The sequence below is a fragment of the Panthera onca genome, chromosome F1 (assembly GCF_046562875.1).
Source record: "Panthera onca isolate mPanOnc1 chromosome F1, mPanOnc1 haplotype 2, whole genome shotgun sequence".
In the NCBI taxonomy this organism is placed as follows: domain Eukaryota; kingdom Metazoa; phylum Chordata; class Mammalia; order Carnivora; family Felidae; genus Panthera; species Panthera onca.
In genome coordinates this window covers 37841594-37855791 of record NC_138355.1, presented here as the reverse complement: position 1 = coordinate 37855791, position 14198 = coordinate 37841594, and the positions used below count along the sequence as shown (strand labels likewise).

Sequence of the window (14198 nt, the reverse complement as noted above, 5' to 3'; positions counted from 1 at the left end):
GACAAAATATCTAGAATAGTGAAAATAATTTTGAAAAAAATTAGAAGATTCGCTCTACCGGACGTTAAGACTTAATATAAAGTACACTTAAAGCATATAATCAAAACAATGTGGTATAGGTAAAAGGATAGCCATATACAGCAATGGAATAGAGTACTACATCCAGAATTAGATACCTGCCAATATGTCCAATGGATTTTCTTCAGGTGTACAGGTATACAAACAGTTCAGTGGAAAATGATGATATTTTCAACAAATGGTACAACACAATCGGATATCCATGTGCCAAAAAAAGGGAACTTTCATCGATGTTAGAACCATAGACAAACATTTATTCAAAATGAATCATAGAGATCCAATAATTCCACTACTGCGTATTTACCCAAGGAAAATGAAAACACTAATTTGAAAAGATATATGCACTCCTGTGTTTATTGCAGCATTATTTAGAAGAGTCAAGCTATAGAAGCAACCTGAGTATCCATCAAGAGATGAATGGCTAAAGAAGATGTAATGTATGCGCGCGCGTGTGCGCGCGCGCGCGCGCACACACACACACACACACACACACACACACACACAGGAATATTACACAGCTATAAAAAGGATGAGATGAGAACTTGCCACTTGCAACATGAATGGACCTAGAAACTTTATGCTAAGTGAAATAAGTTAGACTGAGAAAGACAAATGCCATATGATTTCATTCACGTGTGGAATTTAAGAAACAAAACAGATGAACATAGGGAAAGGGAAGGAAAAATAAGATTAAAACAGAGAGGGAGGCAAACCATAAGAGCCTCTTAAATACGGAGAACAAACTGAGGGTTGCTGGAGGGGAGGGTGGTGGGGGATGCACTAAATGGGTGATGGGCATTAAGGAGGGCACTTTTGGGGATGAGCACTGGGTGTTATGTGTGATGAATCACTACATGCTGCCTCTGACCACAATACTGCACTGTATGTTAACTAACTTGAATTTAAATAAATAAATTAAAAAATATATAAAAAAGGAAAAAACTAAAAATGACTTCTATTTCTTTGCATAATGAATTCTACACGCTGAACTGTGATGTGTAATTCTCATGCTAAAAAAATAAAAGAGCAATTAAAATTAAAAAATTAAAAATAAACTTTGGGAAAAAATGGATCATAGAATTACATGTAAAACCTAAAACCATAAGATTTTTGCAAGAGAACATACAAAATACTTGTGACCTAGCCAAAAATTTCTTAAATACCACCCATAAAGTGTGATCCTTTAAAGAAAAAAACTTGGATGTTCCAAATTCGAGACTTCTGGTCTGCAAAAAAATTGTTAAAGGAATGGGGAAAAAATTAGCAATAGACTGGGAAAAAAATATTAGCAAAGCATATATCAAATAATAACTTTTACCTATGATACATAAAGAATTCTCCAAGCTCAATCATAGAAAACAAGCCAATTTTTTTAAAAAATGGATAAAATATTTGAGTAGACCTATTTCAACAAACATGATATATGGAAGACAAAAAAGCACATGAACATTTCTCAATGTAATTAGTGATTACAGAAATGTAATTTAAAACCACAAAGAGATACCACTCAACACCCCTAATAAAAGAACTGAAATTGAATACAAAAAACTAACAATACCATGTACCAGCAATGATGTAGAACAATTGGAATTTTCACACATTGCTAGTAAGAATACAAAGTGGTATATGACCGCTTGGAATATATTTTTACATTTTTCATAAAGTTAAACATATACTTACCATACAACTCATCAATCCACGTAAATGAAAACATGTTCACACAGAAACCTGTGTGAGAATATTCAGCTGCCTTAGTCGTAATTGTCCCGCACTGGAGACAACCCACTAGCCCTTTAGCTGGTGAATGGCAAACCACCATGGTACGTCCATACAATGCAATTATACTCAGCAATCGAAAGGAGTGAGCTCTAACCCATGCAGCAATAGGAATGACTCTCAAATGCATGATGCTGAGTGAAATAACTCATACTCAGAGGCCGTGATCCCCTTATGACATTCTGGAAAAGCGACTCTTTAGGAATGGACAACAGACCAGTGTTTGGCTCGTTGGTGAAGGTGGTTGTGGGGGTGGGAAGGGTTGATTCCAAAGCGGCATGAGGAAATGTTGGGGGGCAATGGAGCTTTTCTGTGTCTTTATTGTGGTAATTACATGATTATTTGCCTCTGTCAAACCTCATACAGCTGTCCGCTTAAGAGGACGAGCTTTGCTGTACGTAAATTATGTCTAGCCAGCATAACATAAAGAAAATTATTAGTGCAGTTAACAGTAGTTTCGCACAACGGCGAAAAGATTAATTAATAGATTAATTCATAGATTCTGAAATGAATCTATCAGGTCATGAGCAGTAGTTTACTTCCCAAGAGGTGGAGTAGAATGGAAAACAGCAGAGCACGCTGGTATGAGGCTGACCTGTATTTCAGGCCTGTGTGCTTATATACGGGTTTACGATGTAAAATGTGCCTTTCGATCTCTGGCTTGCAGGCCAAGATGTTTGGAAAACACTGCCCTAACTCCACTGGCCTTTCTGTTTCTTGAACATCCCATTTGTGTATGTTGTTGCTACCTGAGCACTTTCTTTTTGGGTATCTTTGCATGGCTACTTGCTTTTCAACTTTTAAATCTGAACTCAAGTATTACCTTCTCAGAAGTCTTTCCTACCTTTCTAGAAAAGCAGGGTACTGCAGCCAGTGTCAGCATGACCTTTTAAAAAATCCCTAGAATTGATGAAGATCAAAACTTGCCTCAAATTTGTATGTGGTGGTCAGACCTTTCTCAAAAATTGTCAGTAATGGAGGGGCGCCTGGGTGGCTTAGTTGGTTGAGCGTCCGACTTCAGCTCAGGTCATGATCTCACAGTTCATGAGTTCGAGCCCCACATCAGGCTCTGTGCTGACAGCTCTGAGCCTGGAGCCTGCTTCGGATTCTGTGTCTCCTTCTCTCTCTGCCCCTCCCCAACTTGTGCTCTGTCTCTCTATGTCTTTCAAACAATAAATAAATGTAAAAAAAAAAAATTGTTAGTAATGGGAAAAAAATATAGGAAAGTCAATAAAGTCTAATGACAGTCTTTCTAGGTGGAAAAAAGTTATTAGATTTCTCTAAATCCATTTCCTTCGAATTAAAATGTGCATATGTATAAAGGTTTCTTGGGTATTTTTTTTTCCTTTTAATTAACACCTTGCCTTTCATTCCTTGTATGTTTCTTCCCGCAGGAAATTACTACTTGGCGCTATTTTTTCTAATCCTATGTTAAAGCAGCTTTCCATTAATTCTAGAGTTTCTGTACTTTTCAGTGGTCAGATGTGAACATCCAGTACTTGTGAATGGAAGACTGGTATCAGGAGTCAGAGAAACCTATTCCTACCAAGCAGTGGTTCTATTTGAATGCCTCCCAGGTTTCTATCTTAATGGCAGCAACCCAGTGTTCTGTGGTGGGAGAAATACTTGGGAACCTGAGATGCCAACATGTATTAAAGGTACAAATGTGGTTTTTTTTCCCATCTTTTTAGTTTTAATTTTTTTGACATGAAATATCAGTGAAAACAAATAATTAAAAAAATTTAGTATTTTGTTCCATCTTGTATTTATTTACATGATGGAGATATGACATCATTCCTATGTTGTGATTTTGTACATCTTCATAGGGTCTTTCCACGTTATCTACATCACATACAAATTTCTCATTTAGTATTTTTATGTATAAAAATGTATAGCAGCCACTTTTAGAGTAGACTGAAGCATGAGAATTTTTTACATTTGTAAGTCAAGACTAAAAGAATTTTATGTACATTTATTTACACTTATAAGTCAAGAATAAAAGAATAATATTCATTTATATAAATGAAGCCAATAATTCTGAAGTCGTTGATTCTACATTATTTCGTTTTTCGGTACAGATTTCTCCCAAAATAAAACCTCTAGTTTTGAGTCATTCCGATTTGTACTTTCCTGCTTATATTTTACAACAATCCTTTACATTTATGTGATTTATAGTCATTCACATTTTGAGTAGTGAAAGGGTGAAGGACGTATTTACAGCCATTTTAGTTCTATTTAGTTTTTCTAAAATTATTTGGCAGAGTTCACAGGTATAAACAGGTATGTAAACTTGGGAAGGTTACATACCGTTTAAGTGGGATGCATTTAACACTTAGCATAGTGCCTGGCATATGGGGAGCTTGTAAAGGTAGCTCATATGACTTATAGCATCACTCGAATTAGTATCAGTGAAGAGGAAGGCTTATGGCTTCTGTTTTTTAACATGTGTGTTTTCTGGGTCGACTTTGCTGTTTCTTTTTTTTTTTTTTTTAAAGTGATCAGTTTGCTCCCAGGGTGTCTTCCTGGTCTAGGACTATGTTTCACTTGCTGGACTACAACCAGTTTAGTTTGTTGTTTTTTACGTAGCACAATTTAAACTGGGAAATATCTGCTATCTCCAAATAAGACCCGTATGTCTTCCCCCACCCCCACCCCTTCCAACTTCATACAATTTTTCTTTTTCCCTTTACTGGGCATTTTTATTTGGCAACTGCACCTAAACTTCATAGCAACTGAAAGGCAGGAAAAATCCTTATTCATTGAAATGAAATGAAATGAAGGATTTCCTATAGGTCAGCTACTTTGTTTAAGACTTAAAAGATTATTTTTACTATGTTGGAAGGAAATATCTTCCTGATTTCAGTGCTCCTATCTTTGGCCTCTCTTTCCATCAGAAGCAAGAGACAACAGGAATAGTGGGAAGAACATTATCCTGGGCAACCTCACTAAGGTCCTAGTTTGGCTCAGCTTACTCAAGTAACCTCATTTCTGTGGACTTTAGCTTCCTGTTTTTTGAAAGTGTTGAACTCAAACAGATCATGATTAATAGCTTTTAATTTGTTTGTATATTTCCTATGGCCATAGTATTTTAAAGGATTTGTGGAATTATGCATGTTAATACGGTAATTAGAATATATTTTTTAAATAATTCCTGTAAACCTGGTACCTGATACCCTCCTTGTGTGCTTTAGTTGAGGGCTATGAGGTTTGGGGGGGAAAGAAAATGGCTTTTTGGTGGACTGATTTATTAAGATTGCATATGAAATTTATACTCCATGAACCATCCGTATTTACTTACATGATCCTAGTGAGTACATGCACTGTGGTATATCCTATGTTTGTTGATATGCTCTTTTGAAAGAGTTGAACCATAAGCATTTCATAGACTTATAAAACACTGATACAGTTTAGTTTTTAGAAGAAAAATTGTAAGAAAAAGCTTATAAAGAAGAGAAACTACAGGGATCCTTTTTAAAAAATCAAAATCAAAACTCTCCATGGGATTGTCAATCATTTTTTTTTTCATCAGTCAAAGAAAGACTATATCAAAAGGACCAGCAACAGATAATGGTGTTAAAGCAGATCTAAATGTGCAAATATTTTTTAAGTCCAAGAAATACAAGGCAGAAGAGAAAAAGGTACACCTTCTTACGTAGTATGATACGACTTGGATGGTATTTTTTTTTAAAGATATGTGTGTTTACTCTGAACACATTAATTTTATGATTTACTATTAGTCAACTTCTAGGATTTCCATATAAAATACAAAGTTGTAGGGAACATTCTTAGTCATACATGCTTATGAACTTGTGCAAATATATGTTAGACTACATTCCCAGAAGTAGAATTGCAAACTTTGGAAAGTATTTGTATTTTTCATTTTGAGAAATAATGAGTCTTTTTTGAAAATAATTCAAAATTAAATCCATAATTTTGTGTTGATAAGGCTAGTGAATTGTATCCAATTTACTTTTCCAGGTTTCAAGCCTACTCATCCAACCAAACCTCCAGTTTCAAAGTATCCAGGTTCAGTAATTTTCTCCTGTTTATATAGTTAACAACTTTATAGGGGCGCCTGGGTGGCGCAGTCGGTTAAGCGTCCGACTTCAGCCAGGTCACGATCTCACGGTCCGTGAGTTCGAGCCCCGCGTCAGGCTCTGGGCTGATGGCTCAGAGCCTGGAGCCTGTTTCCGATTCTGTGTCTCCCTCTCTCTCTGTCCCTCCCCCGTTCATGCTCTGTCTCTCTCTGTCCCACAAATAAATAAACGTTGAAAAAAAAAAAAAAAATTAAAAAAAAAAAAAAAAAAAAAAAAAACAACTTTATAAGGTGATGAATGCCACGTTGTGTCTTGTTCTAATTTGCATTTCTTTACTTATCATCAAAGAATTTGAACTTTTTTGCCCCACTTTGATTTATCCAGGCCCTTTGCTCATTTTTTAAAGATTAGATTTCTAAAATATTTTTCTTGTTGATTTATGAGAGTTCATTATAAGTTAAAACACTTTTAATACGAAGTGAACATTTTTTCAGGGGCTTTGGGGCCTTATTTTCACTGGTCAGTTTTCTTTCAAGATTTTTATGGTGTACTATTGGTTATAGATGGCTTTTTGTAACATTTTGTTACATGAGTGGTAAATGGATGATATATTTTTATAAATTTTCAAACATTGTGAAAGTATACAGAGTAAAGAATTACCTTAGTCTTTAGATACATCCTTAGATACATATAGTTGGGCATTTTTTCTTTTATCTTAAACAAAATTGACATCTTGTATGTAATTTTTTGAAACTTGCCCTTTTCCCATTGAATGTCTTATAGTGGGGTTGTATTTAGATTTATTGCCATTCTTTCCGATGATGACTGAAATGTATACCGTATTTATTTATTTGACTATTCTGTTAGTGGTCTTTTACATGTATAGAAATTTTACATCAATAAGTAGATGGACTGACGGACGTATCGATCTTCTCCCTAATGGCTGTGTGCGTTTTGTCTGTCTTATAAAAGCTTTAGGCTTTTCCCATGCTAAAACTTTATAAACATTTCAACCCTGTGTTCTGATTGTATTCTTTGCATTTAAATCATTGGTGCATCTGAAATTCATTCTGACAAATGGAGTGAGATAGGTCTCCTCTCCACTCTACCCACCCCCTTGTAATGGTGAAATAGCAACATCTGTTGAAGAAGCTGTCCTCTCTCCAACTGTTTTCCAGTCATCTTTATGTTTCCTTGAACTCTGGCCATTCTTGTAACAGCACTGAGTCATTTTTTTCCCCCACTATAATACTATGATATGTTTTGGGTTTTTTAAATTTTTATTTAAGTTTATTTATTTTGAGAGGGAGAGAGCGAGAGCAGAGCAGAGGAGGGGCAGAGAGAGAGGGAGAGAGAGAGAATCCCAAGCAGTCTCCTCACTGACCGCACGGAGCCCGACGTGGGGCTTGAACCTGCGAACCATGATGTCGTGACCTGAGCTGAGCCATCCAGGTGCCCCACTATAATTTGTTATAATATCTGGCATAACACTTCCTTTTTAGCAACATTTAGACTATTCTGTATATTAGTTTTTCTAGATAAACTTGTTTTATATTTTATTACTGTTTTAACCATTTTCAGTGTGCATTTCAGTGGCATAAAGTGCATCCATATTGTTTGTAACCAGCACTATCCCCCAAACTTTTTCATCATCTCAAATTGAAACCTTATACACATTAAACAATAACTCTCAATCCGCCCCCGCCCCCCTCCCCCCCCACCCCATCCCTGGTAACCATTCTGTTTTCTGTCTTTATAAATGTGACTAGTCGAGCTACTTCATAGAAGTGGAATCATTTCTGCCTTATTTCATGTAGCATAATGTTTTCAAGGTTCATCCACCTTGCAGCATGTATCAGAACTTCATTCCTTTCTATGGCTGAATAATATTCCATTGTTTTGTACATTTTGTTTGTTCATTGATCTGTTGAAAAGACACTTGCTTGGGTTTTTTCCACATTTTGGCTATTCTGAATAATGTATCTCTGAATATTGGCTTTCAAGTGTTTGAGTCCTACTTTCAATTGTGAACTTAACAATTGAAAAGTTTTAATTTTGGGCCCCTGTTTGCAATTTTGGGGTGCTATATATCTAGGAGAATTGCTGGTTATATGACAATTCGGTGTTTACTTTTTCGACGAACAACCATACTGTCTTTCATAGTGGCTACACCATTTTACATTCCCATCAGCAACAAAAGTTCTGATTTCATGGGGTGCCTAGGTGACTCGCTCGGTTAAGCGTCCAACTCTTGGTTTCGGTTCACGTTATGATCTCAGTATCATGAGATCAGCTCCGTGTCAGGCTCTACACTGGGTATGGAGCCTGCTTGGGATTCTCTACCTCTATTGCCTGTGCTCTCTCTCTCTCATAAAAAAAAAATTTTAATTTCTTTTCTTTTTGTTTTAATTTGAAAAAGTTTCAATTTCTTGACCTCTATCAACACGTATCATTTTCTGCTTTTTGGTAATAACCATCATAATATATGTTAGGTAATATACATGAGATATATTGTGGTTTTTACTTACATTTCCTTAACAATTAATAATGTGTTGAGCATCTTCTTGTGTGCTTAATGGCCATTTGTATATCTTCTTTGAAGAAATGTCTATTCAAGTCCTTTGTCCATTTTTGATGGGTTGTTTTTCTGTCTTGTTTTTGAGTTTTAGGAGCTCATTTTATATTTTGGATATCAATCCCTTATTAGATATATGATTTTCAGATTTTTTTTCCCGTTCTGTGGGTTGTTTTTTCACTCTATTGTTAGTGTCCTTTGGTGCACAAAAGTTTTTAGTTTTAATGTGGTCTAATTTGTTTGGTTTTTCCTTTTGCTGCCTATGCTTTTGGTGTCACATTCAATAAAACATTACCAGATCCAACATCATGAAACCAGATCCAACATCTTATTTTCTTCTAAGAGTTTTATGGTTTTAGATATTTAGGGTCTTTGATCGATTTTGAATTAATTTTTGTGTTTGTTGTAGGGCAAGAGTTAAAATTCATCCTTTTGTGTATGTGGATATCCAGTTTTCAAAACCATTTGTGAGAAGTTTGCTCTTTCCCTATTGAATTTTGATAGCACCCTTGTAGAGAATTATTTGACTATATATGCAAAGGTTTATTTTGTGGCCTCTCTTCTATTCCATTGGTCTGTATGTCTGTCTTTTTTTTTTTTTTTTTTTTTTTTTTTTTTTTTTTTTATGTTTATTTACTTTTGAAAGACAGAGAGCAGGGGAAGGGCAGAGACAAAGGGAGAGAGAAAATCCCAAGCAGGCTTCATGACATCTGCTGAGTCTGACATGGAGCTTGAACTCACAAACCATGAGATCATGACATGAGCTAAAATCAAGGGTCAGACGCTTACCTGACTGAGCCACCCAGGTGCCCTGTACACCTGTCTTTATGCCAGTGCCATTCTGTTCTGATTATTGTACTTGTAGTAAGTTTTGAAATCAGGAAGTACAAGTCCTTCCAACTTTGCTCTCTCTTTTCATGATTGCTTTAACTATTCCTCGTGCCTTGAGATTCCATATGAATTTTCAAATGGATTTTTCTATTTCTGCAAAGAGCATCATTCGGCTTTTGGTGGGTTGCACTTCATCTGTAGGTTGCTTCATATCACATTGGCATCTTAACTTTATTAGGTCCTCCAATCCACGAACACAGGATTTCTTTCCATTTACTTATGTCTTTTTAAATTTCTTACTGCGGTGTTTTATAGTTTTCAGTGTACAAATCTTTTACTTCCTTTGTGAAGTTTATTCCGAAGTCTTTTATTATTTTTTTAAGAACTTTATTTAAATCCAAGTTAGTTAACTATAGTGTAATTATGGTTTCAGGAATAGAATTTAGTGATGCATCACTTACATATACACCTAGTGCTCATCCCATCAAGTGCCTTCCTTAGTGCCCATCACCCGTTTAGACCATTCTGCCACCAACCACCCCTCCAGCAATCCTCAGTTTGTTCTCTGTATTTAAGAGTTTCCTTATAGCAGCACTATCAACAATAGCCAAATTGTTGACTGTCCATCAACTGATGAATGGATAAAGAAGATGTGGTTTACAGATACAGTGGAATACTACTTGGCAATGAGAAAGAATGAAATCTGGCCATTTGCAACTACATGGATGGAACTGGAAGGTATTATGCTAAGTGAAATAAGTCAGTCAGAGAAATACAGATACCATATGTTTTCACTCATACGTGGAATTTGAGAAACGTCACAGAAGACCATGGGGGAAGGGAAGGGGAAAAAATAGTTACGAAGAGACAGGGAGGCAAATCATAAGAGACTGTTACATACAGAGAACGAACTGAGGGTTGAGGGGGAGGCAGGAGGGAGGAGGAAATGGGTAATGGACATTAAAGAGGGCACTTGTTAAGATGAGCACTGGGTGTTGTATGTAAGCAAGAAATCATGAGAATCTACTCCCCAAACCAAGAGCACACTGTATGCGCTGTATGTTAGCTAACTTGACAATAAATTATTTTTAGAAAAATAAATAAACAAACATTTTTTAAAAAGGGCCTCTTATGGTTTGCCTCCCTCTGTTTTTCTCTTACTTTTCCTTCTCTTCCCCTATGTTCATCTGTTTTGCTTCTTAAATTCCACACATGAGTGAAGTAATATATTTGTCTTTCTCCAACGGACTTATTTCGCTTCGCACGTATTGAATGTATTCGTTCTAATTCCATCCACATTGTTGCAAAGGGCAGGATGTCATTGTTTTTAATCACTGAGTAATATTCCATTTTAAATATATTCCTTATCTTCTTTATCTATTCATCAGTCAATGGGCATCTTTCCATAATTTCGTTATTGTCAATAGTGCTATAAACATCGGGGTGCGTGTGCCCCTTTGAATCAGCATTTTATATCCTCTGGATAAATATCTAGTAGTGCAATTGCCAGGTCATAGGGTAGCTCCTTTTCATTCAATTGTAAATGGAATTGTTTTCTTAATTTCCTTTTTATATTGCTTACTGTTAGTGTGTACAAACACAATTGATGTTTTTTAATTTATTTTATTATTTTTTTTATTTGAAATTTATTGTCAAGTTGGTTTCCATAAAACACCCAGTGCTCATCCCAACAGGTGCCCTCCTCAATACCCATCACCCGCCCACCCCTCCCTCCCACTCCCCATCAACTTTTATTTTTTTAAATGTTTTTATTTATTTTTGAGACAGAGAGAGACAGAGCATGAGCAGGGGAGGGGCAGACAGAGGGGGAGACATAGAATCCGAAGCAGCTCCAGGCTCTGAGCTGTCAGCACAGAGCCCCACGCAGGGCTCGAACCCATAGAGTGTGAGATCATGACCTGAGCTGAAGTTGGATGCTCAACCGACTGAGCCACCCAGGCGCCCCAAAACACAACTGATTTTTGCATGTTGATTTTGTATCCTACAACTTTACTGAATTCATTTATTGGTTGTACTAGGTGTGTGTGTGTGTGTGTGTGTGTGTGTGATCTTTAGAGTTTTCTATGTAAAAGATCATGTCATGTGTGAACAGAGATCATCTTATTTCTTCCCAATTTGGATGCTTTTTATTTTATTTTTTTTACCTAATTGCTCTAATATGAACTTGCAGTATTTATGTTGAATAGAAGTGACAAACATAAGCACCCTGTCCTGTTCCTGATCTTAAAGGAAAAACTTTCAGTCTTAAATAGGATGTCGGCTATGGGTTTTTCATAAATGGCTTTTATTATGTTGAAGAGTCTTTCTATTCCTGATCAACCTCTAAATTGTTTTAAAGTCCTCCTCTATCTTTTAATTTTAAGTAGACTCATGTTGAATTCAGGCTAATTTTGAGGCTGCGGTGGTGATAAATTTGCTTGCCATACTGCAGAATCTTGTCACAGGAAATACCAATGTACAGGAAGAAGATTGTTGGTGACATCAAATATAAATTTATAACTTATGATATTTTTATTAAGAAACATTAATATATAAGGAAAATGAAATTATTAGCAGTTTCATACAAAAGCAAAAAATGAAAACCAGTGAATTTATGGATCTTTAAGGTTTAGTCTTCCTTCTTTTTTTCCATTTTGCCCCCCAGGCTATCCTGAGCCCAATGAATCAGCATTATTTGAAGAACTGGAGGAATTAGGTATTATTTTGGCTATTAATTACTCTTCCTTATGAAACCTCGGAGTACTATATAGAAATAGCTATCACGTTCCAATTATTTGTAGTTAAGGAAGGAGCCAAGTTTCACAAAATTTGACATCGATAGGGATTTTAGTAGTCCAGATAACATGATAAACATAAGTGGTGCTTATGTGTAGACACATGTAGGTAATTTCCTCCCATCTAGGGAATTCTAAGCGCCCAAGAAGCTTTACTAAATAACCTGATATGGCAACGACAGCACAAAACAATGAAAAGTGAGGTTCCTCTGAAGAGTCTTACAAGGTGGACCCTGGATGTGGGATCAGAGTCCAAGGGCTCTGTGATCAGAACGATCTGGACACACTAGCAGTCGTGCTAAAACTACACTGAGGACCTCTTTCTTTGCTGTCGTGTATCGATGTAGTGTATGATCCGAGCAAGGTTAAATGCGACTACTCTCTGGGACCCTTGTGCGCTCAATGATCTTCAAACTGTTTTCATGTTTTCCCAGATGCAGGTATCATTGCTGTGATTATTCTTACTCTCCGTAAGTAGCCCAAACTTCAATGCCACTTAAATCAAAATAGTATTGCGAGGAAGTGCATTATTTTTTAAGTGACTTTTCAGTTTCTGTGGTTTTTATAGCTTGAAATGAAGTACAGCAGTCTAGAACAGTCTGACCTTGTATATGATACTACACGTTTTGCTGGTGAATGTATATTCTTTTATATTCCACTTGTCCACTTAGTAACAGACCTAAATACTCCATGTGTCCTCAGGACGATTAGTCATGACTCTGCGTCCCAAATATGCTTTGGGTACTTTTCTAAACTCAGCAAGGATTCTTCCCTGACTTACTGTGGACTGTTCACGAACTTCTGATAGTGAAGAGTCTAGACGGAATATGAATATATATGTGCTTAAATGAAGTAGCATTTTCTGACCACTGAAATGTAACCAACACTTACTTATTTCTGCTGCTACAGTTTGAATCTTGGCAATTAGCTCTCAATTACATGTCCTTTGTTTCCTGGTTTCTTGTAGTTGTCGGCCTTGGAGTACTTTGCACCTGCCTGTACAGATGTCTTCAAAGAAAGAAAGGGTAAATTAAAGGACATTTCTTCCAACTTCCGGTCCTTCTCACTCCTCACCTACGTGCGCGCAGCATTTGCACCTGTGCCTGTGCCATCTCTCCCTAAGCTGAGCCCGCATCAGTGTGCCCTGCCAGTCGCATCTGTTTACTAACAATATTTTAGGCTGCTTTTCCTGTCCCGGCGGCCAGAGCGACCTGTGCAGACTTGCTTCGTCTGTTATGACTTCACGAAAAATTTCTGTGGGACTTGAGACCTAAGTTCTATAGCAAATCATGGACTGTTACGGGGCCTTCCCCACCCAGCTTCCCCCTATTTCCTAAATTGGACCAGGGGCCAAGATGAAACTTAGAACAGTTCACTGTGGAGACTCGGACAGTTGTATTCAGTGGAGTTTTTATGTGAAAGTTTCCATTTGTCCGGAGAAGTTAGGGAATTGTTAGAAGCTGTGCAGGTGTCTCTTTCGAATACCCAGTTTGATTTCTTTTCCTTTAGAGCTGTTACTTACACTTGTTAAACCGGGGAGTGAAAAGCAGCAGTGTTTGATTTCCCTCTTATGTTCTCTCAATTTACTAGGTTGCAGTAAAACTGTTGGGGTTAAACTTAACATTACTGAGGGGTAAGATTTACAAGGCACCTCATTACCCTTATTTTTGTTTTCATCTATAAAAATGAAAAATGTGGGGGAGGGACTTATAATAGAAAAAAAAGTGTACAAGTACGTGTCTTCTAGGGAGAATAGGGTTTTTAAACATCAAACTTAAATTTTAATGAAATACTTTTCAATGTTGTGAAAGACTTAGAATAAATCCTGGAGCATAGACTAAGGTTAGGTACTTTGAAATTTGATTTTTATTGATTTTCAATAATTTTCTTTCCTTGTAGTTTTGGAAATGACTTTCACAGCAAACCTAATAATTTTAAGACTTTTGGTATTCATGGTTTTATGATATATTTTGCCTTTATACTAGTCATCTGGTTTAGGGCATGTAATAAAAATACATTCTCTACACATAACGAGCTCAAACTCTTTTATGTTATTGGTTATCTTTTTTAAATCACAATGCCTCCACTTGAATCTTCAATCTTCTA

At 36.4% G+C, this 14198-nt stretch overlaps 1 protein-coding gene across 5 annotated transcripts in view; it reads left to right on the top strand.

Moving 5' to 3' along the window:
• The window catches only part of LOC132686279 (membrane cofactor protein-like), a 31280-nt gene extending 18138 nt beyond the window's left edge, over positions 1 to 13142 (top strand). For 3 of the 5 annotated variants that reach the window (XM_081791899.1, XM_081791897.1, XM_078441405.2), the window contains exons 6-10: positions 3312 to 3512; positions 5833 to 5880; positions 11963 to 12013; positions 12527 to 12562; positions 13060 to 13142. In XM_081791899.1, the coding sequence (XP_081648025.1) occupies positions 3312 to 3512; positions 5833 to 5880; positions 11963 to 12013; positions 12527 to 12562; positions 13060 to 13121 (398 nt within the window). In that variant the 3' untranslated portion in view covers positions 13122 to 13142. The remainder of the gene's footprint in view (positions 1 to 3311; positions 3513 to 5832; positions 5881 to 11962; positions 12014 to 12526; positions 12563 to 13059) is intronic. The other 2 variants (XM_081791898.1, XM_060643968.2) reach the window with 1 other exon arrangement.
• Positions 13143 to 14198: the final 1056 nt, after the last annotated feature.